This window comes from Equus przewalskii, chromosome 1 (genome assembly GCF_037783145.1).
Source record: "Equus przewalskii isolate Varuska chromosome 1, EquPr2, whole genome shotgun sequence".
Taxonomy (NCBI): domain Eukaryota; kingdom Metazoa; phylum Chordata; class Mammalia; order Perissodactyla; family Equidae; genus Equus; species Equus przewalskii.
The window spans coordinates 112,248,235-112,276,006 of NC_091831.1; the positions used below are offsets into that span (position 1 = coordinate 112,248,235).

Below are 27,772 nucleotides of genomic sequence, written 5' to 3' on the forward strand. Positions count from 1 at the left end.
GATTGAATTTCTCTGACTTTCCATGTGAAGTGTTCAAGTAGCTACAGATTCACAGGCTACACTTGGGAACTCTGAGCTAAGTTTCTGCTTGATCATATTTTATTATAGTCAACCGTTGGGCTGTGTCCTAACACTCCAGAGCTTTTCACCATGAGATATCTATCTTTTCAAAGAAAATATTTGACTTTTATGTTATTGATTATTAATCAAAGTGAGTGGGTTAGCTTCCCTTCAGGTCAATCCCAGCCATGAAAAGAATTGATATCATGGCCTAAGGACAGTTAAGTCTCTGTCAGGCAATGGTTAAACCAATTGCACATTGAAAGACAACATTTCCAGAAATGTCAAGTTCATTTCCTACTGTCTACAGCCTCATTTTAGAGAAATCAATCTACCCAAAGCCTCTGTTGAAAATGCAAATTTAGCCACCACGTTTTAAATTTTCTCTTCTTCTAGAATCCTACCACCTCCCCACCACTTGGCTGGGTCCCTGATTCATGGACAGTCATCCATTAGTTGATCAAGAATCTATGATGCGGCCTGAGTTAAAAGGCAGAATGGAGCTGAAGGGATTCTCTTCCATGGAAATGAATTAAAGACAAGAATGCAACTGAACTTGCGAGTTCATGATTTAGAGGCATGTGATGCCATTTTCAAATTGGAGAGTAAGGCATGAGAAAGCATAATAGAAATAGAGGAATGCAGAGAGAGGATGGTTGAGGAGATAGTGGTTACTGTGGCTGGGCCACAGTGCACGGCCTTTTAGGGTATGTACTACACACCTCAGGGAGCAGCATTCTCATAGCTTATGTGGAAGTTGTGCAACTGGCTGCCCTGGCAAAGCCCATTCAATGGTGGATCATAAGAATGAAGAAGTAAGAATCCTTTCTCCTGAAATCTGTAGAGTTATCCTGAATTCCCAACTACTTTCCAGGTTCCACCTTTCTTTAAGCCCAGTATTTAGCTTTCTCTGGATAGCCTTCTACATGAATATTCACAATAAACCTTCTACTATTTCAGGCAATATAAGCAAGTTCTGCTCCTATTATCAGACCCTAAACAAAACACTAGTAAAACACCAGGCATGTGCTGGTTCTGTTGGGCTTGTCTCATTTACCCTAATTGCAGGTGTTAAGGGAATAATGGAGTAAAGTATGTCCTTCGATAGCATCTGGTTAAGCAGTAGGTTAAAGAAAGTTTTACATTTCAGTGGCTGAGAAGAGCAGAGAGGGAAAATGTCAACATTTTTGGCAATCGTGGGTCAATGCTAAATTTTTCTCTATAAATAGTATGCAAGTGACAGGCGGGCATATGCTAGAAGACCCATACCAATGGTGAAAGTGTGTTTTTTCTAAATGTCATAGCACTTTCAATTATCATTCCAAGGTGTGGATTACATTCTGTAATCCAAAGTCAACACATAGCTCTTTGGTGTATTTTTCCACAGCATCTGACTTTCTAGCCAACTGAAGAACCAGCCTCACACTTTTAAATTCTGGCATGTTTTATGGCAGATTTACAACCCAACATCCATAGAAGATGACTACAAGACAAAATTAGAATAACGTTCTGCTAAAATTACAAATTTTTATGAAGAAAAGAAAAAGATCTCTTCTGGAAATGTTCAAATATTTTAAATTTTCCCACATATTTGGTACGTATTCACTTGAACAGAGTCAACAATTAGCATACTATTTTTTGTTTGTTTTCCTTATTCATTGCCCAATGATCCCTGAAACACATGTGCACGCACACAAACACAAACATGTCCACACTATTTGGGGACATTATGTACAGTATTGCATGAGAATTATTGGAAGGGGAACATGAAGTTAGACAAATTGGTGAGAGTATCCCCAGTGCAGCTGTTGTCCTGTCTTCTCATTTTGACATAATACTAGCCATAAAATGAAGCCCTTTTCCTATTTACTTGAGGAATAAGGTAAAAACATCTATTCACTACTCTTTTTCCTATGGAAGAAATGCACAGAAAACTTTCTCAAGGTGGAAAGTAAGACATGACAGCCTACTCATGCTGTGAAATGTAAGCACAGGGATGACACAACAGAAGAAGGAAAGTGTATGTGTGCTGCTGGACAGAAAAGCAAGGACAGGGAAGGGGGGCAAAGAAATCAAGAAAGGGGCAACCTGCCAGAACCCCTCCCTAAGCCAAAAAACCTTCATTCAAGTTGACGGAACTTATAACAAGCTTGAGGAGTGGACTATCTGAGTGAATTGACCAAATTTTGTATCCCTGGGACTTTGCAGAAGCCATATGAGGGAATTTCACAGTCCACAGAACTGAGAGCTCAAGCCTAGTTAATACAGATCAACCAAGGACAGGGAAGCCACAATGACATCTGAGCTCCGTTTGCATAATCCCCAACACTCAAACACACCTTTCCATACTTTTCCCTAATAAATCTTATTTGTTCCGAGAGGGGAACTTAACCAACATCTAGCTCCACTTCCACAGCCTCTGTAATCTGAGAATTCCAAAACTGTTTCTAAGGAATAGTGGTGAAGTCAATGAGAAATATGACCGGGTGAGGATTTCTGCAGTATTACTCTTCAGCAGATTACTGTTTTTTTGGCTGGTGTTTCTTTTTTGTTTTTTGTTTGAGAGAGAGCAGTGCTTAGAGTCTCTATGGCTGCAACGTATGCTTCTGATAGAAAAGCAGAGAAAGATGGCGGCCAAGTGACAAAAAAGTTATCTGCATTTAATTTGTCCTTACTTTACAAAATAGTCACACTTTGAGGGTGCTAAAAGTAGAAAGTAAAAAAAAGCCAAAATTGATGGAGAAGTGGAGAAGCAAGGGACAGAGGACTGGATAAGGCTATAGGAAAGGATACTGACTTACTATCTTTGTGCCCAGGACAGCATGCGATCCCACCGGTACTTCATGTAACATTGGTTGGGTTTGCTTTGTGCCCAGCTCTGTGCTCAGCACTTGAATACTTGTATATTTAATCTCACAACAACAACAACCACCACACCACTAAAGTCTTAGTATTATTCCCAGTTTGAAGATGAGCAAACCAAGGCTTGGAAAGAATAAGTAGGTTGTGGACACATTTACAATGCTACTGGAAGGCAGATGCGGCATTCAGACCCAGGCAGCCTGAATCCTATACTCAACTACCTCCTTGACACCTCTTCTGCCTTAAAGTACGAAATATATTCAACTTTTAAAAGCTTACTCAGGGAATGAGGTATGACACAGGTTCTTGTTTTGAAAGAGGAGCAAGTAGGGTAGAGAAATTTGTTTTTTGTAGATATACATGTATCTTACACACACACACGTATATATACACACAGAGAGATCATATATATACATCATTTTCATTATATATATGACAAGTTGGAAATATAATATACAAAGGGAGAAAATAAATATTCTACATGCTACACGTGCAGTAACAGTAGTGATATTTAACCCATTGTGGAATAGAGTTTAGTAGATAGTCCTGCTTTTATAAGTGAAACATTCCTAAAGATATGTTTAATAGTCAAAAGTATGAAAACTCAAGGAATAAACTTGAAGTTTATAAAGGAAGCATTAAATGCTACAGAGCAAGTTTAAAATCCTATAATGAGATACCTGCTATCTCTGGATACTGTCTGTGAACTATCCCTGTGTGTCCTTTGCCTGCACAGCTGAGTAAAGGAGCCTGAGTCAGGGAGGCCCGTGGCTTTCAGCATGTTGAAGGGTTTTAACTTTGTCTCAATATATTAACCTTTTGAGATGTACTTTTGTGTCAGCACTTCCAGTTTTAAATTTCCACCAATTACAAAGAAGAGCAGATGCAAATTCTTCACGTTATTGCACAAATGCAGATTTCTCTACAGATGACCTGGAGAAGCTGCTGTAGAAATGTCGCTGTTAGCTGATCAGGAACACATTTACTAGCACGAACATTTGCCTGAAATGTCCATCTGTCGGTCGAGGTATGAAACTACTCCTTGTCAGTGTTGCTGCGAAAGGTGGACTATGGGCAGAGTCTTGGATCCATGCTTACAGTGAATCATTACGGCAACACACACAATCTCTTTTTCCACTTGTAAGAATCTTTTAGATTCACGGCAAATACCAGAGAGGTATTACCAGAGAGGTAATACAGAGATTAAAATGCCCTTGACTGGCTTTCTCAGAGGCCTTCCAGAACTGAAGTATCTCAGGCCCAGTCCTTTCTCCTCTCATTACCCCCATTTTAATGTTTTCATTGCACTTCGAACCAACTACAGTTGCAGCATCCATCTATTTGTTGACTTGCAGGCCCCTGCCCTTCCTCAGGTGAGCCTGGTCACAGCCAGCTCCCCAATGCCTATAACAGTGCCCACATACACACAGCAGGTGTTCTGTAAATACTCACTGAACAGAAAATTACTTTGAAGATACAGGGAGAAGATGTAAGCAATAGCATGGGACCCAAACAAAATGTGGAAACACAAAGAGGTACCTTGGCCCTTCTTGCCTTTAATCCCTCAAATCTAAGAGCCAGAGGGGACATCTGCCCTCTCTTAAGCACTCCCAGTAGGAGCTCTGACCTTGCATGATTACTGATCCTCTGAGAGCCTCCATGGGCTCACCGGTCAAGATACTTGGATGTGGTCTCTGAATCCTGCTGCTGCAGAATGAAATCTTAGCAGGCTGATGTTGAAGCCTACAAGTTTTAATGTTTCTACTGCAGTGTACATCACAGCAAAATGCAGCCATCAGTGGAATCCTAGCTCTCTGATCACAATCTTCTTAAACTAAGTGGACCCAGGAGCAAGTTAGCATCACCTCCTGTGTGACTTCTGGCTTTCACTGGGGGTGCCTAAATGTCCAAGAACTCTGGGCAATTGTTGTGTCTACAGCCATGGGATGGCAGTATACCTGGAGTATTGCTTTACAGGTAACCATTTAGCTTTCTGCACCTGCACTATGGTAACTCATACTCATCTTCATTACTGGTTCCCTATATGCCAGGTCCATCAGGCAGTAGAGGTGTCTATCATTTTTCCAGGAATAGGAATTCAGATGCTGAGATTAAGGACCTAAATCAAATAATTCAGACTGACCAAGCATTCTTCTAACGCAAGTGCTTATTCAATGTGGACAGGACACAGAACATAAGCCAACATTTAAGTTATCCCAATTTGTGTTTTGTTTTACAAAAAAAATAAGAAAAAATACATTCACAGAACTGTCCGAAGTCCTTCGCTATGCAGACTCATTTAGGATGTTGCTGAGAAAATCATTGTGGTAAGCTGATTGTGTTGGCAGCCCCATTCCTTCCCTCCTTCCCAGTATCCACTCTCTTTTTGTCATTTGCAATTCTCACTAAAGAGTAGCTGTCTGTCCACCTCGTGAATGAGGGCCAACTTTGTGACTTCCTTTGTCTGACAGAATGTGTGGAAATGACAAGGTGCCAGTCCCAAGCTTAGTGCCCAAGAAGTATTCTGTGTTTCTAGTCTCCTCTTGTGCTTCTGCCTTTGCTGTGAGGAAACTACACCCAGATGAGTCTGCTGGTCCTAGGAGAAGAATAGATATAGGGAGCAGGATACGGGTGCCCACTCATCCCTGCAGAGACCACCGCCACCCCTGGGCTTGTGAGTGAGCTGGCCAGAATCAGCAGACATGCTCAGTAATCACTCAGACACACAAGTGATGATCACTTATCATTGTCTGACATGGAGGCTTTCTAGCTGTTTGTTACACAGCAACATTGTGGCAATAAATGACAGATACAACAATCAACACAAGTAACTGCATACATAGAAAAGCATAAATTATCTTACAAATACTTCTCAGGAGTGTGGTAAGATAGCAAAGCCCTTAGTATTTTTCTAAAGCAGGAGCATCTATTTCTCCATTTCAGCATAAATCCACTATCATTTCAGGAATATCAATCTTGGTGAAAAGAGTAGTCACATCAGGCAAATGAGACTGGCCCTGATGTGCCTCCTCCTGATTTTCAAAAAATGTGGTGATAAGGCAACACAAAGGCCCAAACTGGCAACAGTGCTAAAAACCTGAGCCAAGAGAGAAGTGTGTGCCAGACCCTTGAGCACCTGCCAGGAACAGCACTGTTGGGTTGGGGACTGAGGAAGTTCTCAGGAAAACATCACAGGCTCAGCCCTCTGAAGAAGAAGGGAGGAAACAATTTGAAGGAATCAGAAAAGTACTTTGAGTCTCCCCAACCATCTGGATCTAATTATGGCACTTGGGGGGCTTCACTTCTAGAACTGTGTTGTCCAAGATGATAGCCACTAGGCACATGAAACTATTTACATTTAAATTCTAAGTTAATTAAAATTAAACAAAATTATAAATTCAGTTCCTCTGTTCCTCTAGCCACATTTCAAGTGCTCAGTAGCCACATATGGCTGGTGGCTACTGTATTGGATAGTACACATTCTAGAACATCATCACCACTGTCAGCTCCACTGGAAAGGGCTAGAAAAACAGTGTTGAGTCAGACAGAATGAGAGACCTGGCCCGCCCTCTAACCCACCCCCTCAACTCTTCTCTCTCTTTCCCCCTCTATAGCTTTAGAGTATACAACTCCCTGGGTGAAAGTGGCTGGGGAGACACAAACGCCCACAACCCACCACCTCAAAGAAAAGCCATTGTGGCTAGAGGCAGATATGCACAGGGCAGGGACGCGTGTGCCAGAGCAGAAGGTGTCATTCAAGACTCTATTCCAAGTATCATACATTGCGCCCAACTTCATGGCCTAACCAGCTAAGCCAGCAGTCACTGGGGTGGACCTACCCTAAATGAACGGCAATTAGGTATCACAGATGGAGCAATTAACCTGATCTTCAGATTTACAGCTTTGGGGCTAAAGCTTCCAAAGTGAGAGTGAGCCTGAAAGAAGCTAAAGTCACCATATCCATAATCTCACTAGAAAACCAGTTTGTCTCCATGAATCTATCCCACCTATGGATAAACATTCTCAATAAAACAAAGACATGTTCAGTGAAAAATATGGAAGGATAGAAAATGAAAGTTGAAAAACTTGGAAGATGTGTCTGGTTTCAAAAGGCATGAATGCATATATTCTCTTTAAGTAAAGAAGAACAGGGAGACATAAGGAAAGAACAGCCTGCAATGAAGGCAGAGATGGACAGATGCTGTAAAACTGTGAAAAGAATGCAAAGACTCCTCCCACTGCAAGTGCTGAATGGAAATTTGTACTGAAGACAGAGACTGAAGAACTGACACAGCTGAAAGTCATTTAATGAAGGGATGAGTTCTTAAACTTCAATGGGCCCACAAGTCACTGAGGGATCTTGTTAAAATGCAGTTTGTGAGCAGATCTGGTGTGGGTCTGTAATTCTGGATTTCCCAGATGATGTTGCTGCTGTTGCTGGTCTGGGGACCATATTTAGAGTGGAAAGGAGAGGGCAAATTGTAAAACCTTCCTAAGGGCAGAAGACGAAGACAAAGCTTTGAAAATAGAAAGAAGATGACAGGTACAGGACAGAAAATGGGTATGAAATTGAGCTTTACTAGACAAATGGAGCAAAATTAAACAGTATACAAGTCAACAAATTATAATTAAACATGAGACAATAAAGAATTATCTTTTAAAAAATTGGAGTAACTATACATAATATAAAATTTACCATTCTAATAATTTTTAAGTATACAGGTCATTGGCATTAAATACATTCACCTGCGACGCAACCATTGCCACCATCCATATCCAGAACTATTTCATCTTCCCAAATGGAAACTTTGTCTCCATTAAATAATAACTCCCCACTCTCCCCTTCTCCTGGGACTTCTATATTGTACTTTCTCTCTCTATGAATTCACTTATTGTAGTTACCTCATATAAGTGGAATCATATAATATTTGTCCTTTTGTTCCTGGCTTAGTTCATTTATCATAATGTTTTCAAAGTTCATCTATGTTGTAGCATGTATCAGAATTCTATACCTTTTTAAGGCTAAATAAGATTCCACTGTATGTATATACCACAGTTTGTTTATCTATTCATGTGTTGATGGACATTTGGGTTCTTTCTACTTTGTGGCAATTGTGAGTAATGCTGCTGTGAACACTGGCATACAAGCATCTGTTTGAGTCACTGCTTTTGTTTCTTTTGGTATATACCTAGAAGAAGAATTGCTAGATCTTATGACAATTCTATGTTCAACTTTTTGGGAAGCTGTCATACTGCTCTCCATAGTGGCTGACCTGTTTACATTCCCATTAGCAAGGCATAAAGGCTCCAATTACTCCATAACTTTGCCAACACTTGTCCTTTTCCGTTTTTTGACAATAGCCATTCTAATGGGTGTGAAGTGGTATTTCACTGTCGTTTTGATTTGCACTCCCTTAGCGGCTAATAATGTTAAGCCTCATTTTACATACTTATTGGCCATTTGTACATCTTCTTTGGAGAAATATGTCTATTCATGTCCTTTGCCTATTTTTGAACTGATCATTTGTTTTTTGTTGTTGACTTGTAGGAGTTCTTTATATATTCTGTATATTAACTAGCCTTATAAGATACATGATTTGTGAATATTTTCTCTCATTCCATGGGTTTCTCTGGCGCTGTGTTGAAAATCATTTGATCACATATGTAAGAGTTTATTTCTGGGCTTTCTGTTCTATTCCATTGGCCTATACGTCTGTTCTTAAGCCAGTATCACACTGTTTTGACTACCATGGCTTTGTAGTAAGTTTTGAAATCAGAAAATGTGAGACCTTCAACTTTGTTCTTCTTTTTCAAGATTGTTTCAGATTATTTGGGGTTCCACATGATTCCATCTAAATTTCAGAATGTGTTTTTCCATTTGAAAAACAAAAAAACATCATTGAGATTTTAATAGAGATTCCATCATATCTGTAGATCACTTTGGGTAGTATTGTCATCTTAACAATATTAAGTCTGCCAATCAATGAACACAAGGTGTCTTTCCAATGACTTACATCTTCTTTAAATTCTTCCAGCAATATTTATAGTTTTTAGTGTACAAGTCTTTTGCCTCTATCATTAAATTTATTCCTATTTCATTCTTTTAGATACTACTATAAATAAAATTGCTTTCTTAATTTCCTTTCGGGATTGTTCATTATTAGCACATAGAAATGCAACCTTTACTCCTTCCTTTCCAATTAGAACAGATATGGCATAAGCAGGTGTCCTTGACTTGTTACTGATCTTATGGGAAAAGATTTCAATCTTTCACAAATGAACTTGATTTTAGTTGCGAGTTTTTCATATACAGCCCTTATCATATGAGGAAGTTTTCTTCTATTCTTAGTACTTTGCACATTTTTATCATAAATGGGTGTTGAATTTTGTCAAATGCTTTTTCTGCATCAAGACAATCATGTGGTTTTTTTCCTTCATTTTGTTAAAGTCATTTTCCCATATTGAACCATTCTTGCATTCCAGGAATAAATCCCACTTGGTCATGGTAAATGTTACAGAATTCAGTTTACTAGTATTTTGTTGAGGATTTCTGCATTAATACTCATAAGGGATAGTGATCTGTGGCTTTCTTTTCTTGTAGTGTCTTTGTCTGGCTTTGGTATCAGAATAAAGCTGGCCTCATAGAATGAGTAAGGAAGAATTCTTTCCTCTTCAAGTTTTTTGGAAGAGTTTCATTGTGTGTTAATTGGGGTTAACTCTTCTTTCCATGTTCAGTAGAATTCACCAGTGAAGCCATTGGACCCAGAGATTTTTCTGTTGGGAGGTTTTTGATTACAGATTCAATCATCAAACTAGTTATACGTCTGTTCAGATTTTCTATTTCTTCATGATTCAGTTTTGTTTTGTGTTTCTAGGAATTTGTCTATTTCATCTAGGTTATCCAATTTTCTGGCATATAATTTTTCATAGTATTGTTTTATAAATCTTTTTATTTCTGTAAAATTGTAGTAATGTTAACCTTTTGATTTCTGATTTTAGTTATCTGAGTCTTCGGTTTTCTTAGTCAATCTAACTAAAGGTTTTCCATTTAGTTGAACTTTTCAAAGGACCAGATTTTAGTTTCATTGTTTTTTCTAACTAGTTTTAGTACTCTATTTTATTTATCTCTGCTCTGTTCTTTATTATTTTACTCCTTCTGCTAGCGTTGGTTTTACTCTTTTTTATAGTTCCTTAAGGTGTAAAGTTGGATTCTTCTTTTTAATGTAAGTGTCTACAGGTATAAAATTCCCTCTTCGCACTGCTTCCCAGCATCTCATAAGTTGTGGTATTATTGTAGAACTGTCTATTTCTCCTTTCAATTCTGTGAATGTTTGCTTCATATATGTTGGAGTTCTGATGTCTGGTGCTTATGTTTATAGGTGTCATATCTTCTTGGTGAATTTACTCTTATCAATATATGGTGTTGTCCTCTGTCTCTTGTTACAGTATATGACTTAAAGTCTATTTCATCTCATACTAGTATAGCCACTTAAGGTGTCTGTTGATTGCTATCTATATGGAATAAATTTCTTCATCCATTCACTTTAAATTTCTTTGTGTCTTTAGAACTAAAGTGAGTCTCTTGTAGATAGCATATAGATAAATCCTGTTTTATTTATATTTTACTTTTTTTTCTGTTTTACTTTTTATCCATTCTGCCATTCTCTAGCTCTTATATGAGGATTTTAATCCATTTACATTTACTGATAAGGAAAGACATATCTGCCATTTTTCTATTTGTTTACTGTATGCCGTATAGCTGTTGTTCTCTCATCTTAGTTTCCTTTTCTGTTTAATTGACTTTTTTGTGATGTGTTTTGATTTCCTTCTCATTTCATTTATGTATATTCCATAGATTTTTTTTTGGTTACTATGGGGATGATATAACATCCTAAAATTATAACTAATTTGGATGGATACCAGCTTTAACCACATATAAATTTTCTACTCAATTCTCTTTGTACCTCCCTATGCTTTGTTACAAATTCTATCTCCATACATTGTATACTTAATAGCATACATTTATAATTATTTTATGCACTTGTCTTTTAAATCATGTAGAAAATAAAAAATGGAGTTACAAACAAAAGTTAAAATATGCTGGTTTTATTTACCTTTACTGGAGATCTTTACACCTTCATATACCTTCAAGTTACTGTCTAGCATCCTTTCATTTCAACCTGAAAAGACTCCCTTTAGCCTTTCTTATGGGGGAGGTCTGGTGGTAATAAAGTTCATCAGCTTTTGTTTATCTAGGAACTTGTTACCTCCTCCTCATTTTTGAAGGACAATTTTGCCAGATATAGAATTCTCTCTCAATAGATTTTGTCTTTCACCACTTTAAATATTTAATCATCCCACTGCCTTCAGGCCTCCAAAGTTTCTGATGAAAAATTGATTGATAATCTTTTTTGAGTCTCCCTTATATGTGATGAGTCACTTCACTCTTAATGATTTCATGATTCTGTGTGTTCGTGGCTTTTCACAGTTTTATTAAGCATATCCTAGCGTGTGTCTCTTTAGTTTTTATCCAAATTGGAGTTTATTGAGCTTCTTGGATTTGTAAATTCATGTTTTTCATCAACTTTGGGAAGTGTTTGGTGAGTATTTCTTCAAATAATCTCTCTGCCCCTTTCTCACTCTCATCTCTTGGGACTCCCATAATACATATAATGGTGCACTTGATGCTTTCTCACAAGTCCCTTAGGCTTCCACATTTGCTTTTCTTCAATCTTTTTTTTTCTGTTCCTCAGACTCAATAATTTTAACTGTCCTATCTTCACTTTTACCGATTCTTTCCTCAGCTTCCTCAAATCTGCTGGTGAACCCTTCTAGTGAATTACTTACTTCAATTATTGTATTTTTCAACTTCAGAATTTGTTTGGTTTCCTTTTACAATTTGTCTTTTATTTTATTTTGTTTCTTTTATTGATACATCATTTTCCCTATTTCCTTTGGTTCTTTGTCCATGTTTTCCCTTAGCTCTTTGAATATAGTTAAGACAAATGAATTAAAGTCTTCATCTAGTACTTCCAACGTCTGGGCTTACTCAGGGATGGTTCCTGTCAATTTATTTTGTTCCTTTGAATGGATCATGTTTTCCTGTTTTGTTGTATGGCTTGTGATTTTTTTTCTTGAAAATTGGGCATTTGACAATTATGTTGTTACTCTAGAAATCAGATTTTCCCCTTTCACCAGGGTTGGCTGTTTTGTCTTTTTGTGGCTTAGGGGGAGGGGTGCAGGCTTTAGTAGTCCATTTGTTTGGAGACATTTCTCACATTTTTGAGAAAACTATTCCTTGTCAAGTGTAATCAGCTGTCTCAGTTCTGTTAGTTTATGTTCAGCTAATGTTTTAACTGAGATTTCTATGAATGCCAGGCTCTAAAACAAATTAAAAAATCCCACAAAAACAAGCAAACAAAAAAGAGAGAGGAACCATTTCTTCATTCCTTCACAACTTAGTTAGCAAGGCTTTGAGCCTAGGGTTCAGCCAAGGTGAAAACTTAGGTCTTATCATGACTTCTTTGAGGATATGTCTTGCCTGGGCATATGCATGGCTTTCTAAATTCTCCTGTATGTGTAGTTCCTTTTAAGTGACCAGATTTCCCAGGGAATCTCACCCCAGCTTCTCCTATAGATCTTAGATGACGTATTTTTCATGTCCACCCAGAAACTCTTGCCATAGATATCTATGGATTTGTAGACATGTTGCAGCCTTTATCAGCAGTACCTCCCTCTTTTCCTGCCTGCATTCTGCCTTATGCAAAATAGAGACGAGCATCTTGCTTCAGTCCTTCAGGTATCCTCCAGACAGTTTAGAACATATGTAATACAATAATTCAGAAATGAGATCTGCTATGCTCTCTCAATGTAAGAGAGAGAACTAGTAACAAGGGGCTGGCAACTCTTCAAGACCAAAACCACCCTGGAAATAGGGAGGGGATGGCAGGTAAAAATGCCATAAAAGTTTCCTACTGTTTGAATATAGGTTTTTCTTTATTTTCTTTATTTGGAATTTGGTTGGTTGCTGTCAACCTTAGAATATTTTCCAGAGCTCCTAAAAAGTTAGTTCACACAGTTTCTGTTTGTCTTTTGATGTTTCTGTGGAGAAACAAGAGCTTGAAGCTTCTTAGTCTGACATTTTGCTGATGTCATTTCCCGAATAAACAGATCTTTAAAAGCAAGAGAAGGAGGATGTTTATAAAGATAAGGCAGAAATTAATGAACAGAATTATGATATAAAATCAAAGCCTAGGTCTTTAAAAATATAAATTAAATAGATAAATATTTCTTTTTTAATTTCCTTTTTAATTTTAATTTTTGTTTTTATAGCAGTAACATTGGATTATAACATTATATAAGTTTCAGATGTACATCATAATATATTTTGAATTCTGTGTAGATTACATCATGTTCACCACCCAAACACTAATTATAATCCATCACCACACATGTGAGCCTAATCACCCCTTTCTCCCTCTTACCTCCTCCCTTCCCCTCTGGTAACCACCAATCCAACCTCAGTTGCTATGTGTTTGATTGTTGTTGATTTTATCTTCTACTTATGATTGGGATCATATGGTATTTTACTTTCTCACTCTGACTTACTTCACTTAGCATAATACACTCAAGGTCCATCCATGTTGTCACAAATGGGAGGATTTCATCATTTCTTATGGCTGAGTAGTATTCCATTGTGTATATATACCACATCTTCTTTATCTGTTTGTCCCTTGATGGGCACCTAGGTTGCTTCCAAGTCTTGGCTATTGTGAAGAATGCTGCGATGAACATAGGGGTGCATGTATCTTTATGCCTTTGTGTTTTCAAGTTCTTTGGATAAATACTCAGCAGTGGAATAGCTGGATCATATGGTAGATCTATTCTTAATTTTCTGAGGAATCTCCATACTGTTTTCCATAGTGGGTGCACCAGTTTACACTCCCATCAGCAGTGTACAAGTGTTCCCTCCTCTCCACATCCTCTCCAACACCTGTTGTTTCCTGTCTTTTTAATTATAGCCACTCTGACTGGAGTGAGGTGAAATTTCATCAAGTTTTGATTTGCATTTCCCTAGTAGTTAATGATGTTGAACATGTTTTCATGTATCTGTTGGCCATCCGTATATTATCTTTGGAGAAATATCTGTTCAGATCTTTTGTTTATTTTTTAATTGAGTTGTTGGTTTTTTTGTGGTTGAGACATATGTGTTCTTTGTGTATTTTGGATATTAACCCCTTATCAGATATATGGTTTGGAAATATCTTCCCCAATTGTTAGGTTGTCTTTTCATTTTGTTGATGGTTTCCTTTGCCATGCAGAAGATTTTTAGTTTGATGTAGTCTCATTTGTTTATTTTCTCTTTTGTTTCCCTTGCCTGGTCAGATAGAGTACTTGGAAAATATGCTGCTAAGACTGATGTCAGAGCGTGCTGCCTCTGTTTTCTTCTAGAAGTTTCAAAGTTTTAGGTCTTACGTTCAATTCTTTAATCCATTTTAAGTTGAATTTTCTGCACAGTGTAAGATGATGGTCTGTTTTCATTCTTTTGCATGTGGCTGTCCAGTTTTCCCAACACCATGTATTGAAGAGAATCTCCTTTCTCTGTTGTATGCTCTTGGCTCCCTTGTGGAAAATTAGCTCTCCTTATATGTGCGGGCTTATTTCTGGGCTCTTGATTCTGTTTCATTGATTTCTGTGTCTATTTTTGTGCCAGTACCATGCTGTTTTGGTTACTATAGCTTTATAGTATATTTTTAAATCAGAGAGTGTGATACCTCCAGTTTTGTTCTTGGTTATTCGGGGACTTTTGTTGTTCCATATAAATTTTAGTATTCTTTGTTCTATTTCTGGTATAAATGTTCTTCGAACTTTGATAGGGATTGCGTTGAATCTACAGATTGCTTTAGGAAGTACGGACATTTTAACTGTGTAATTCTTCCAATCCAAGAGCACAGAATGTCTTTCCATTTCTTTGTGTCTTGTTCAATTTCTTTCAACAATGTTTTATTGTTTTCGGTGTATAGATCTTTCACCTTTTCAGTTAAGTTTACTCCTAGGTATTTTATTCTTTTTGTTGCAATTGTAAATGGGATTGTATTCTTAATTTCACTTTATGCTACTTCGTTGTTAGTGTATAGAAACACAACCAATTTTTGTATGTTGATTTTGTATCCTGAGAATTGACTGTATTCATTTATTATTTCTAAAAGTTTTCCAGCAGATTCTTTAGGGTTTTCTATATACAAAATCATATCATCTGCAAAGAGTGAAAGTTTCACTTCTTCTTTTCCAATATGGGTCCCATTTATTTCTTTTTCTTGCTTGATTGCTCTGGCTAGGAGTGCCAACACAGTGTTAAATAAGAGTGGTGAAAGTGGGCATCCTTGTCTGGTTCATGTTCTGAGATGGATAGCTTTCAGTTTTTCTCCATTGAGAATGATATCAGCAGTGGGTTTCTCATATATGGCCTTTATTATTATTATGGCATTCTATACCCATTTTATTTAGTGTTTTTTTATCATAAATGGGTATTCTATGTTGTCAATGCTTTCTCTGCATCTATTGAGATGATCATGTGATTTTTATTTCTTGTGTTGTTAATGTGGTGTATTGTATTGATTGATTTGCGGATGTTGAACCATCCCTGCATCCCTGGAATAAAACCCACTTGATCATGATGTATGATCTTTTAAAAATATTTTTGTATTTGATTTGCTGGTATTTTGTTGAGGATTTTTGCATCAATGTTCATCAATGATATTGGCCTGTAATTTCCTTTTTTTGTGTTGTCCTTGTCTGGTTTTGGTATGAGGATAATATTGGCTTCATAGAATGAGTTAGGGAGCCTCCCCTCCCCTTCAATTTTTTGGAACAGTTTGAGAAGAAGAGGTATTAAATTTTCTTTGATTGTTTGGTAGAATTCACCAGGGAAGCCATCTGGTCCAGGACTTTTATTTTTGGGGAGATTTTTGATGGCTGTTTCGATCACTTTTCTAGTGATTGGTCTATTCAAATTCTCTACCTCTTCTTCGTCCAGTTTTGGGAGGTTGTATGTTTCTAAGAATTACATTTCTTCTAGATTATCTAATTTATTGGTGTATAACTTTTCATAGTATTCTCTTATAATCTTTTGTATTTCTGAGGTGTTTGTTGTAATTTCTCCTCTTCTATTTCTGATTTTATTTATTTGAGCCTTCTCTCAGTTTGTCTTGGTAAGTCTAGCTTAGGATTTGTCAATTTTACTTTATCTTTTCAAAGAACCAGCTCTTGGTTTCATTAATTTTTTCTATAGTTTTTTTAAGTCTCTATTTCATTTATTTCTGCTCTGATTTTTATTATTTCCTTCCTTCTGCTGATTTTGAGCTTTGTTGGTTCTTCTTTTTCAAGTTCCTTTAGGTGCACTGTTAGATTTTGTTTATTTGGGATTTTTCTTGTTTGTTGAGATGGGCCTAAACTGCTATAAACTTTCCTCTTAGAATCACTTTTGCTGTATTGCAAAGATTTTGGTATGTCATATTTTCATTTTCATTTGCCTCTAGGTATTTTTTTTATTTTTCCTTTGATTTCTTCATTGACCAAATCATTGGTCAGCAGCATTTTGTTTAATCTCCACATTTTTGTTGCTTTTCTCACTTTCTTCCTGTAGTTATTTCTAGTTGCATACCTTAGTGGTCAAAGAAGATGCTTGGTATTATTTTAGTCTTCTTAAATTTATTGAGACTTGTTTTGTGGCCTGATATGTGATGAATCCTAGAGAATGTTCCAGGTGCATTTGAAAAGAATGTGTATTTTGTGCTTTTGGGATGGAATGTTCCCTATATATCCACTAAGTCCATCTGGTCTAAGGTATTGTTTAAGACCAGTGTTTCCTTGTTGATCTTCTGTTTGGATGATCTATCCATTGGTGTAAGCAGAGTGTTACAGTCCCCTACTATTATTGTGTTACTGTCTATTTCTCCTTTTATGTCTGTTAATAATTGCTTTATATATTTAGGTGCTCCTATGTTGGGTGCATAGAGATTTACAAGTGTTATATCTTGTTGTTGGATTTTTCCCTTTACCATTATGTAGCACCCTTCTTTGTCTCTTGTTACAGTTTTTGTTTTAAAGTCTCTTTTGTCTGATATAAGTATTGCTACCTCCACTTTCTTTTCTTTGCCATTTTCATGGAGTATCTTTTTCCATCCTTTCACTTTCAGTTTGTGAGTACCCTTACTTCTGAAGTGTGTCTCTTGTATGCAGCGTATACATGGGTCTTGTTTTTTTTATCCAATTGGCCACCCTATGTCTCTTGATTGGAGCAAGATAAATATTTCCTGATGCTACTGAATAAGATTATAATAAGAAGGGAATATAACAATATGTTTTAGAGGGCAATGCATATGTGCATGCTTATGAATTAGAGAGTCCAGATGAAAAGGACATTTTCCTGAAAAACATAAATTTTCATAATTCTCACAAAAAGAAAACCTAAGGAGACCTATAAGTATAGCAGAAATTGAAGCTGTGTATGCCAGGGTGGGAAATGCCATTCAAGAATCTATACAAAGTACCATGCATCTATAAAAAACATGTTTCATGAGGTATATATTTATGGGGATATTGTAATACTTACAAAAACATCAACTCTTTTAGAAATAGATATTTACCATACAATATAATCTGTGACAGATCATACAAAAAGAGAGAAATCTTCTTGATTCATATTATGTCAAAACACAGAAAGAAATCTAAAGACAGATATAATTTATTAATATATTTGACACAATCTATATGGTATGTATCATAAATGTGTGAAAGGGCCCAACATTATCACCTCACCACTGGATAATGTACTAGGGAATTTCAGTGAAGTGGTTCAAGGTTCTTGGAAACTTCAGCCAAGTCATAGATGTTAATAGCGTCAGAGTAATGAGAGAGAGTGAACTAATTTGGGAACAGATTTCTTGTAAGAGTTTCCAACCATCCAGAGATCAACTCCTTCCAGTCAGGACTCTAGGAGGAATGGTATCTGCCTCACAGCTGGAAAAACTAAAGTAGTCTTGAGGTGGCAGGATAGCGGAGATTAAATAGGAACTGGATTGTTAGACTAGAAATGCAGACATATATCCTGTGGATCACACTTGAGCTACAAGGGAAAAAGTGGAGGATCTGCAGTTATGTTGGATCCTCTATAATAAGCTTGCCTAGATCAATAGAGAGATGGAAGATGACCATGAAGGATGGATTCCTACAGTTAAGGAAAGAGTTCCAAGGGACTCCATTGAATAGAAACACATCCTACTCCCATTTCCCCAACTCAAAGTGCTGGTCAAAGGATCAGCTGGAGACATGCCCAGTGGTGGGAAGCCCTTAGAAGAGTCAATTTTCAATATCTTCTAGGTACAGAGAAGCCACCAGAAAATGGCATCAGTTCAAATAAAGCTTTTCTTACTTATTTTCCTCCACCCCCAAAAACAAACCTTCAAAATTGGAGGAGTCATGTGTAGGTTACCAAGCTGGATTGGGAAGGAGATTGAGGAGAAATAGAAGCAGAGAAGCTGAGAAGTAAACTACCCTCCCTTTGCCACTACAGGCTTCCAGCCTGAAATAATGCTGGGTGGGCTGTAGAAAGGGAAGATATTAATGCTAAATCTGAATTTAGTATTAAATATTGAAGTGAGAATTCCTTTGTACCATAAAAATGGAAAACGACTACTATTACAACATTGACAAAAAAACATGAGCTCTGCCCAAATCTTTACCCAAAGCAAAGAAATTTGATATCTCACTGACCAATGTTTATTTAAGAGGATGGTGGGGGACAATAAAAACTGTATTATGACTAGATCACAAGGTATGTTTATTACCAATAAACTGGTTTTCTAAAGATTTTTAAATGAACAATTGTAAATTAGCCATGGGCAAAGCAAATTTAATAACTTTTTAAGAGTATTGCCTACCATGACAAAATAGGACTTACCTCAGGAATTCAATGATGGATCAAGGTAGGAAATTAATACATCACAGTTACAGGTTAAATTTTAAAAATGGCCATATAAAGAGACAATTAATAAAACCTATTTCTATTTCTGATATGTAAAAAAAGCAACTTAGGATAAATTGTCTGATTTATAATTAGTTGTTGAATATTAACTCCATAAATTTGTGATACTTGTGTTATCCAACTCATGACACAGTCCAAAAAAAGTGTGTGGTTGTGAGTGTATATATATGTATTTAATGTAAAAGAATGAGTCATAACTACATTAAACTAAAAGTGAAAATCATCTTTCACAATGGGGCACAAAAAGCATTCTTATTACAAGGAAAAGCTAAGAGATATTGCACATTGTTATCCCTATTGTTTTTCATTTTCTGTAAGTTGAAATCAATGCAGTAAAACAGGAAACAGAAATAAGAATACAACTAATCAAGTGAAGATTAAAACATCTTCTATCTATCGAGAGCATTTTCTCACATCCCATGGTGACTTGGACCTGTGCAGCAGGCTCAGTTCCTTGTCATATTCAGTGGAGCTCAAGCCAGTGAGTTGAAGCTAGTGTTAGGCCAAATTTCAAGCTCAAGGGGCTGTAAGAATCATTGAAAAAATAGTTCATGATTTAAAATGACCTTTTATCACTATGAGAACATGATCACTCTCCAGCATCTGTGTGAGCAGTCATCGACTACTTTTGTAGAGTCACCAGCGTAATGGATTAATGATTCCCCAAAAGAAGACTGAGATGACGTACAAACCTATGTAATGGACAGCTCATCCACAGCCAGAGATCTTCATCTACCCTTGATAAGGCAAAAGCCCTCATTGATCCTGTACTTCAGTGGCTGGAAATGAATTGGAAAATGAGCCCAGAGAAGGTAACTGGTGATTGACTTACTCAGAGTGGGCTACTGCTGCACAGATGGAGTGAAGGCCAATCCTAGTACGCAGTGGTGAGGAAAATTCAAACTTAAGGTCTCAGGGATACAGCCAGGTGAACTGGTATCTTAGGGATAAAGCCAGTAGGAAAGTAATCTATTGGGTTGGACCTTCAGCAGTATTGCCTTAAAAGCAGGAGAGCAGCAACAATCCCAGTGCTCCATAAACCTTCATGGGGAGTTTAACCCACTAAAGTCCTCAGCTGCTCCATACCTCCTTCAGGTCCATGCCATGGTACATATTTACCAAAAGGATACAGTGGATCACTGGGGTCACATACATTGGCCCATCCCTGGCTTTCCATGTCCCCAACATGATCCAGTGAGCACAGCAATAAAAAGAAAGGGAAGGATAGAGGGTAGCCCACCAATGTGAGCACTCACACTTTGTTTTTTATCGAAAAACAAGATACATAGTATGCACATGCGTGTATATGTGTGTATTTTGTGTGTGTGTGTATATATATCATGTAGAATATTAGTACTTCAGTTCACATAGAATAGCACAGAATATATGTATATATGAATTTAATAAAATTATCAGTATTTTGAAATACTAATATAATTTTTGTCCAAAAATTCAAATTAATTCAAATCCAAATTCAGTTTAATCTCCATAGCTATGTGTGTTTTTTAAATCTCAAGACAGAAATTTCTAGATTAGCCAATTTCAAAAGGAATCAGATGGCACAGCGTAGCTGCTAAGCATATGCGGAATGTGGTGGTCTGTTTTTGGAGATTTTCCTTCTGACAGCTTGTCCAAGTCCACATAGATCTGAAGAATTATTTTGAAAATATGAGGTTCTAAATAAAGATCTAAGGAGTATATTGAGACTACATTTGAATAAAAACAGCTACTTATTTATAAATTCATTTATTGGTTTAAGAGTCTGTTTGAGATGTATAATGGATGTAAATTTGACTAGAGAGATTTTTTTAGATAATTGTACAAAGTTTATTATTGAAAGTTTCCCATACATTATTATTTAACTTTTGTATATAAATTTACAGGCAGTGTATTAGCTAAAGATATAGTTTGATTCTCTTGGTTTTTCTTATTCTTACCTGTTTTATGGTGCTAAATACAACACTTTCAAACGACTTTTGGAAATTTATTACAGTTCTTTCATTCATATTCTATAATTCTGTCTGCTAAGTTTGAAAGGTTTATGTCCCCTCAGAATGCATGTGTTAAAATCGTAACCCTCAAAGGTGGTGGTATTAGGAGGTGGAGGTGCTCAGGTCGGGAGGGTGGAGCCCTCATGAATGGGATTAGTGTTCTTATGAAAAAGACCTCACAGTGCTTCCTCACCCTTCAACATGTAGGGACACAATGAGAAGGTGCCTAGTATGAACCAAGCAGTGGGCCCCCACAAGGCACTGAATCTCCTAGCACCTTCATCCTGGACTTCCAGCCTCCAGAACTGTGAGAAATGTCGATCGTTTATAAGCCACCCAGTCTGTGGTATTTTGTTATAGCAGCCCAAAAAGACTATGACACTGTTCTAACAGAGTTAAAGCTCTTAGCTTTTAACAGACATATACTAAATACACTACCTCTGGTAAGAAAATAAAGAATGTAAAAATAAAAATAGAATCCAAATAGGAACTTTTGTTTAAAAAGCCAAGAAAGCCTAGCTTAATTTTTACTGACATTTGCTTCTTTTTGTTCTCCTCCTGCTACATACACACACACACACACACAGGTTTTCTTTCCAGTTTTTTTTTTGGAGGGAGCAGGGAATTGAAGGACATGACTCCTCATTTTATGCTCAGAAGATTTGTAGATAATCTTTTGTACAAATGATATGTACTCATCAGGACCCCCAGAACTTTACAGCCACATCTCTCATTTCCAGCAAAAGCACAAAATGCTGAAAACATACCCCCAAAACTTCAATCTAGATCCGTTTTACAGTAATACCATGACTTGATGAATATGTGCCCCTTTTTTTTCTCATAGTTAAAAAAAGTCTGATTTTGCTAAAATTCCAACTCTCATTCTATATACCCTTGTTTTGAGACAGCCACTCAACATTTTTCTATTTAAGGGAATGCTAAACAATTCCCTTTACTCATCTTGAAGCACTAAAAGTCACAGTGGTGTGGATTTCAATATATATTGTTATGATTTAACTTAAATCTTTCAGAGTCTTAGTTAAAAGGCCATGAACTCACAACATTTTGAGACAAATCTTTTCTCCAAGGTAACCACCTATGTCCCACTCAAAACTGTGTGCCACTCCTAGAAGGCCTCAAGGGCACTGGAGATAAAGAAAGATGCACACACACACACACACAATTACTCTAAAACAAAACAAAAATCCAGGCAAGAGACAGAAGATTTTTAAGAGTACCATTTAGCAAGGGTGATATTCACAACAATTAACCACCAGCAGTAGCAGAGCATCATGGGAAGGTCTGGCGATTAGCAGGGTAACCGAGGAAGCCCAAGGCTTCCTCAGGATTCAAGACAGCAGCCTGATTTCCCGATTCAAGTGATTTCATTATGATACCTGATGAGAGATGATTCTCATCAGGAAGCCTCACATTTAGTCATTCCCATAAATATTGGCAGCACCATCTCATAAAGCTCCATGGAGGCTATACTCTATATTGGCATAACAGATGTTTTTTTCCAACTCTGCAAACAGCTTTTGGAAAACTTTACTGAAAGCCTCTGCAGTGTCATGGTAATATTAATTACAGGCCTTCATGGCTATGATATGGGAAATCCATCCGTAGGGAATCTGTGTTCTTAGATATGGCAACCCAATTATATAAAATCAATCCAAGGAGCATTTTTTTCACTTGCTTGAGGACTATTTATAGCAACAGTAATGCCCCAAATCTTGTATTTATTAGATTTTTTTTCCTGCGAAGCTCAAAGTGTTTCATGAATGACTTCTAATTAATCTGAGGACATGGCCTCACTTCCTATAATCATGTCAAGTGAGAAATTCAATGCCCATGCACCATGCAACTGCAAAATTGGTCCTTAAGAGGCAGACAGACCTGAGGCCGTACAGCACCGTCCCATCAGGGTGAAGGCGGATCATGCGGTTTTTCACTGTCACTCCATGCACAAATGACTTTTTGTCATTTAAGAAATATGTGTCAGGCACCCATAGCTGGTCAGCCACTCGATTGTCAAGTGTAAGGTTGAGAGGGATCCCAGAATAGGCGAGCCTTTTATCTCTCCAATATTGTTGAAAATACATGGTTAAGGTGTAATCCTGAGGGGAAAAAAGAAGAGAAAAAAATTAGTTTGTGCTCATCCACAGGCATATTTCCTCTACCATTGACCAAATTCAAGTTGGAATCTAGGAAACAGATGACATTTTCAGGGAGGGTGGGAAGTAGTGGTTGCTTTCTTTTAAGTGCAAATACCAGGTTTAATAGGTGTATGTAAGGTATATAAATCCTGGTTTATTTAGGTAAGAACCAGACTAGACAAATTGGCATCTAAGACATAACCACATAGAAATAAAGGCAAAAAAAAAAAAAAAAATCTCATTGAAAAATCAGGCTGCTGGCATGGAACCTAAGTTCTCCCCTAGATCCTCCACCACCCTCCAAGCAGACATGTACCTTAACCACCCACAACAGACAAGCTGTCTCTGCAAACTCTCCCTCTGCAACATAAGCCACCTTCCTCTCCTGCTGCCCTCCATGAGGCTGTAAATACAAAGCTTCCATAAACATCCATTGGAGATGCAACGTCCTATGGAGGACGTTTCCCTAAGGAGGTCTCTATGCTTTGTCTGTCACATTTTCTTTCTCTTACAAATGGCCATGGCCATTTCTACACTAACGGGCCATATCATGACCTTGAGATGACATATTCATCTGGGGAAAATGGGAGCCTGAAGCTAAAGCCAGATGTGAGAGCAGGGAGATGGACCACAGCGCAGCCTCCATAGTCTTGTCAACAAAATAAGTAAATATCTAGGCAGATGATCCTACAGCTCTGATTTTGTTTTTGTTTGTAAAGTAGTTAGTGCAATAACAAAGTGGAAAAAAACAACACATCAGAGGCTAAGCATGGAAATTCTAATTTTTAATTTTTATTCTTTTTGCCAATCGCTATCCAAGTCTAGAACAATCAAGTCTGAAAATTTGGTAATACGCATGCGGCATTCTGAACCCCACTACAGAAAGGATCCAAATTGAAAATCCAAAGATGAGTAGATAAACTCTCCAATCAGGGAAGGAAAATTCACTGCTCTTACACACTGGGGCTTCTGAGTCCACAAACTTGCAGATCCTGTCTGCAAACACCCTCGCTTTGTGGGCAATAGATGCAGGATGGCAAAGCGGTTGAAGAACCCATCCTAGACACAGGTCTTCTGACAACCCGACCAGTGTTTGTTCTGCTGCCTCACAGAGCAGTTCTTGGTGCTCGCTAATCCAGCAATGCCTGTTTATTACTGCTCTCAAGAGTGGTGAAGTGAAGAGGCCTCTGCAATGACAAAGGGCACATCTGGATGCTTGGTGGGGTCAGAGGCAAGGAGGTGACAAAACCAATACATATTACACAACTGTAAACAATATAAGTTTTAAGCTGTAAAGCCCATAAAAAATCAGAAGAGTGGGGAAGCAAGAAAATTCAAATGGGCTAGGGAGTCTTAGAGAAGTTTTATCTGCAACTTGAAGGAAAGGTAGCGTTTGAGTGGAAGAGAAGAAACACAGGGATTTTTTTGCAGGTGCTTCCGTGGGCAGAGCTCTGTGCCTACCATTACTTGTGTAACCCATCCCGTACCACCACCCATTAAAGATTCTCAAGTGGCAAGTTGCAAGTGGCCTTGAAGAGAGGCCTTGGTTAGCTAGATATCAGGTAGAGGGCATGAAACATCACAGAGGGATCCTGGTTTTACTGTGTTGATGGGAAACCCTGAGGAGTGCAGTTTTGCTGGAACTTGGGATGCAAGTGGGCAAAGCTAGAGTGGCGGGCAAGACTAGACCCCGTGCAGTGACCAGAGGTGGAAAAACTTGAATGCCAGCTCCACAGCCAATGAAAGCCTCTTAAGGTTTCCAAGTATTGAGTGATATAACCAGATGTATTGACTATGTCTTCTATCTCGTTTTCTCATGCTTTAACCTCTGGGCCCTGGCTGACCCTGGAGGAACTGTTCTCTCTCCCTCCAGGGGTAGCCAATTCCTAGGGATAGCAAAGAACTCTGTCAAGTTCTAGACAGAGCTTTTCAAGTGGAAACCAACCAATCCAGAGCCCACCTCCCCAATACCCTTCTTTGCTGGGCTCTCACACTGCAGCCCAGTACCTCACCCCATGTCCAGGCACCGAGCAGCTAGGGACAGTCTAGGCTCCAGGGCCAACTCTAATAATTCAAAACAACTTATCCTGCCTCGCCCATCCCTTCCCATGGAAACCACATTAAAGATTCCTGCCCACAGTTTCTCCTTTCTCTCCCTGTGACCCTGGTGGTTCTGCGCTTGCACCCCACCACGTGGCATGGTGTGCTCCCTCCTCTTGCAGTCTGTGAGTAACAAACTATCTTTTCAATGGCACCTGTCTCCTGATCTGTTGGCCCTGCTGTACTTAAATAATCATAAAACCTAGACTGAAAACACAAGGCTATGTGTGACAGAGATCAGTTTTGCAATGGTGAGTTCAATGGGTAAGAGGGATGATGAATGGAGAGCGCTTGTTGGTGGGTGATAAGGCAGAACAGGAGGAAAGGGGGTGGTGGTTAGGGAAGTCCTGAAAAGTTCACAGATATTAGGTTTGATGTAGAACCTCAGGATGAGAATGGACCCAGAATGTGCATAATCAACACCCTAGTTATCATTAACTTTGGTTAATGTAGGGGATGCATTTTAACTGAAATATGCAAAGTTCTGGTGGCATTAAAGATGGAAATAAATTGGTGGTAGCAGCCAAGGATTTTCAATTTAAATATCACCCTCCAAATTACATTCTTATTGAAATAGAAGAGTTTCATTTGTTTCTTTCTTTGATTTCTAAGCCTGCATCCCACGCCTGAGTCGTGAAGTCTAGCACTCATCTCCCATCTCCCTTCCAACTGGCGCTCACATGGGGTGCCATGAGAATGGGGGAAATGTGTTAGTTTGTCCTGGGAACCCAGCTGTCACTCACAGTCTGAAAGCTCGGATAGGGTCTCATTGTGGGTTATGCTACTCTTCACATCATCAGCAGCACCTCTCCATTTTGGTCTTGGGTGTTTGCTGAGGTGACTTAGTGGATTGGGGTGGGGAGAGGGCTTAGGTAACAGAGGGAGAAAGAAAAGTACAATTTAAATCCAAACCTGTTGCAGTGGCTGTGCCTTCTATAGCACCAGTTATGATATGAGTGGGACACTAGTCAATATCCACTTCTTTCCCCTGCAGAGACCAGCACACAAAGGAAGGGGATAGTGGGCAGGTCCAAGCCTCCCTCTGCTCTCTTGTGCAGTTGGGGCCCAGCTAATGGAAGATTCTACTGCTCAGGGAGCCATGGTGCTACTCTTGGGATATGCAGTGGTGAGCACTGCACACAATAACAGCAGCAGCAGTAAGCATGTTCTGATCCCTCGGCATGTGCCATGCCTCATGCTAGTATCATCTCATTTAAATATAAATCAGGGATGTTTAGTATCCTCATTATTATCCCCAATACATGAAGAAAAACTTAGAGAGCTCAAGCAATTTGCCCCTGCCCCTACCCTACATTCCCCATTAAGCCCAAGTAACTGTGAGAAGTGAGATTTGAAGCTGAAGCTGCCTCCCTCCAGGGTGCAGCTTCAACCTCAAGCTCTGAGGGACAGGGAGCTAAAGGTTCTGAATAACACGAAGAAATGAGCTTGGTGGGTGATGATTTGCAAAGCTACTTTGGAGAGCAGAGAATCAGGTTATGTAAGGTAAGGTAACTTTTGAGGAAGAGTAATAAGAACTCTGGCACAACCAAAGGCCCCCATCCTTGCAGACATTTAGCCTAGCTACTATGTAGACCAGCCCCATTCTGCACCTAAACCAGAAGCTGAAGGTTCTCAGGGCACCCAGGGCTGTTGAGATGCATGCTAACACAATGGATCTGAGTCAGTATTCATGCACAAACACCCAATGTGTCAATTAATTAATTTATAGGAGGGATATTTTATAAATCCCCTTAGTACTGCAAATCTCAACCCTCACTCAAAGCACAGTCTTCCACAATCAAGTGATTGATCAAATTATCACCAGAGGGAGCTTTCTGAAGAATTTGGGGCAGTGTTAGGAGGGGAGCTTATCTCCCTCAACCTGTGGGGCTCCACCAACAGGAGATTCTGTTCTCCTGGACACAGGGGCTGTCACTGCAGCCCCACTGGCAGCTGTTTCCATAAGCCCTGGTGTCTAGGCTGGTATCCTCTCCTCCTCCTGCCGACTCACTCTGTCTAGATGTGCTGATTGTGCCCATCTGATTAGGCCCACCATCCAGGGCCAGGTTCCCACTCCTCCCAGACTCTTGTGAAAGTTTGTTTTCTTCAGGGGGTCCTAGAAAAGTTGCTGTTTTTCACATTTGGAGTGATGTGGCCTGGGCCAAAGACCACAGCCATGAAGAGATGCAATTTGTCTGGGATAGAGAGTCTGCTGGAGTTGGAATTTTGAACCTGTTTTCAGAAAAAGGAGAGCCTTTGAGGCTGTAAAAGCTCCAGGAATTCACAGAGATCTTGGTTGCAGTGGGCTAGCAGTGGACGGTGGGGGACCCTGGAACCCTCTTGGAACATGAGATGTAGATGGAGAGTTAAGCTTTTGGTCTTTAATCTTAAGGCTCCTGGTGGACTCAGGTGATGTCTAGGTGGAAACTTGTCAGCATGAAAAAGAGCAGGGAGATAAGACATGGCTGAGGTGGGTAGAGCATCTCAAAGAATAGCAAGCAGGCCTCTGGCTGCTGGAGTTCCTGCTGGTGGCTAAGGGGCTGGGTAGGTGGCAGTAG

The 27,772-nt window shown here is 38.6% G+C and overlaps 1 protein-coding gene across 2 annotated transcripts in view; it reads right to left on the minus strand.

The window, feature by feature from the left end:
* The window catches only part of GABRB3 (gamma-aminobutyric acid type A receptor subunit beta3), a 221,627-nt gene that overhangs the window by 39,244 nt on the left and 154,611 nt on the right, over positions 1 to 27,772 (minus strand). For both annotated transcript variants that reach the window (XM_070572263.1, XM_070572253.1), the window contains exon 4: positions 22,855 to 23,075. In XM_070572263.1, the coding sequence (XP_070428364.1) occupies positions 22,855 to 23,075 (221 nt within the window). The remainder of the gene's footprint in view (positions 1 to 22,854; positions 23,076 to 27,772) is intronic.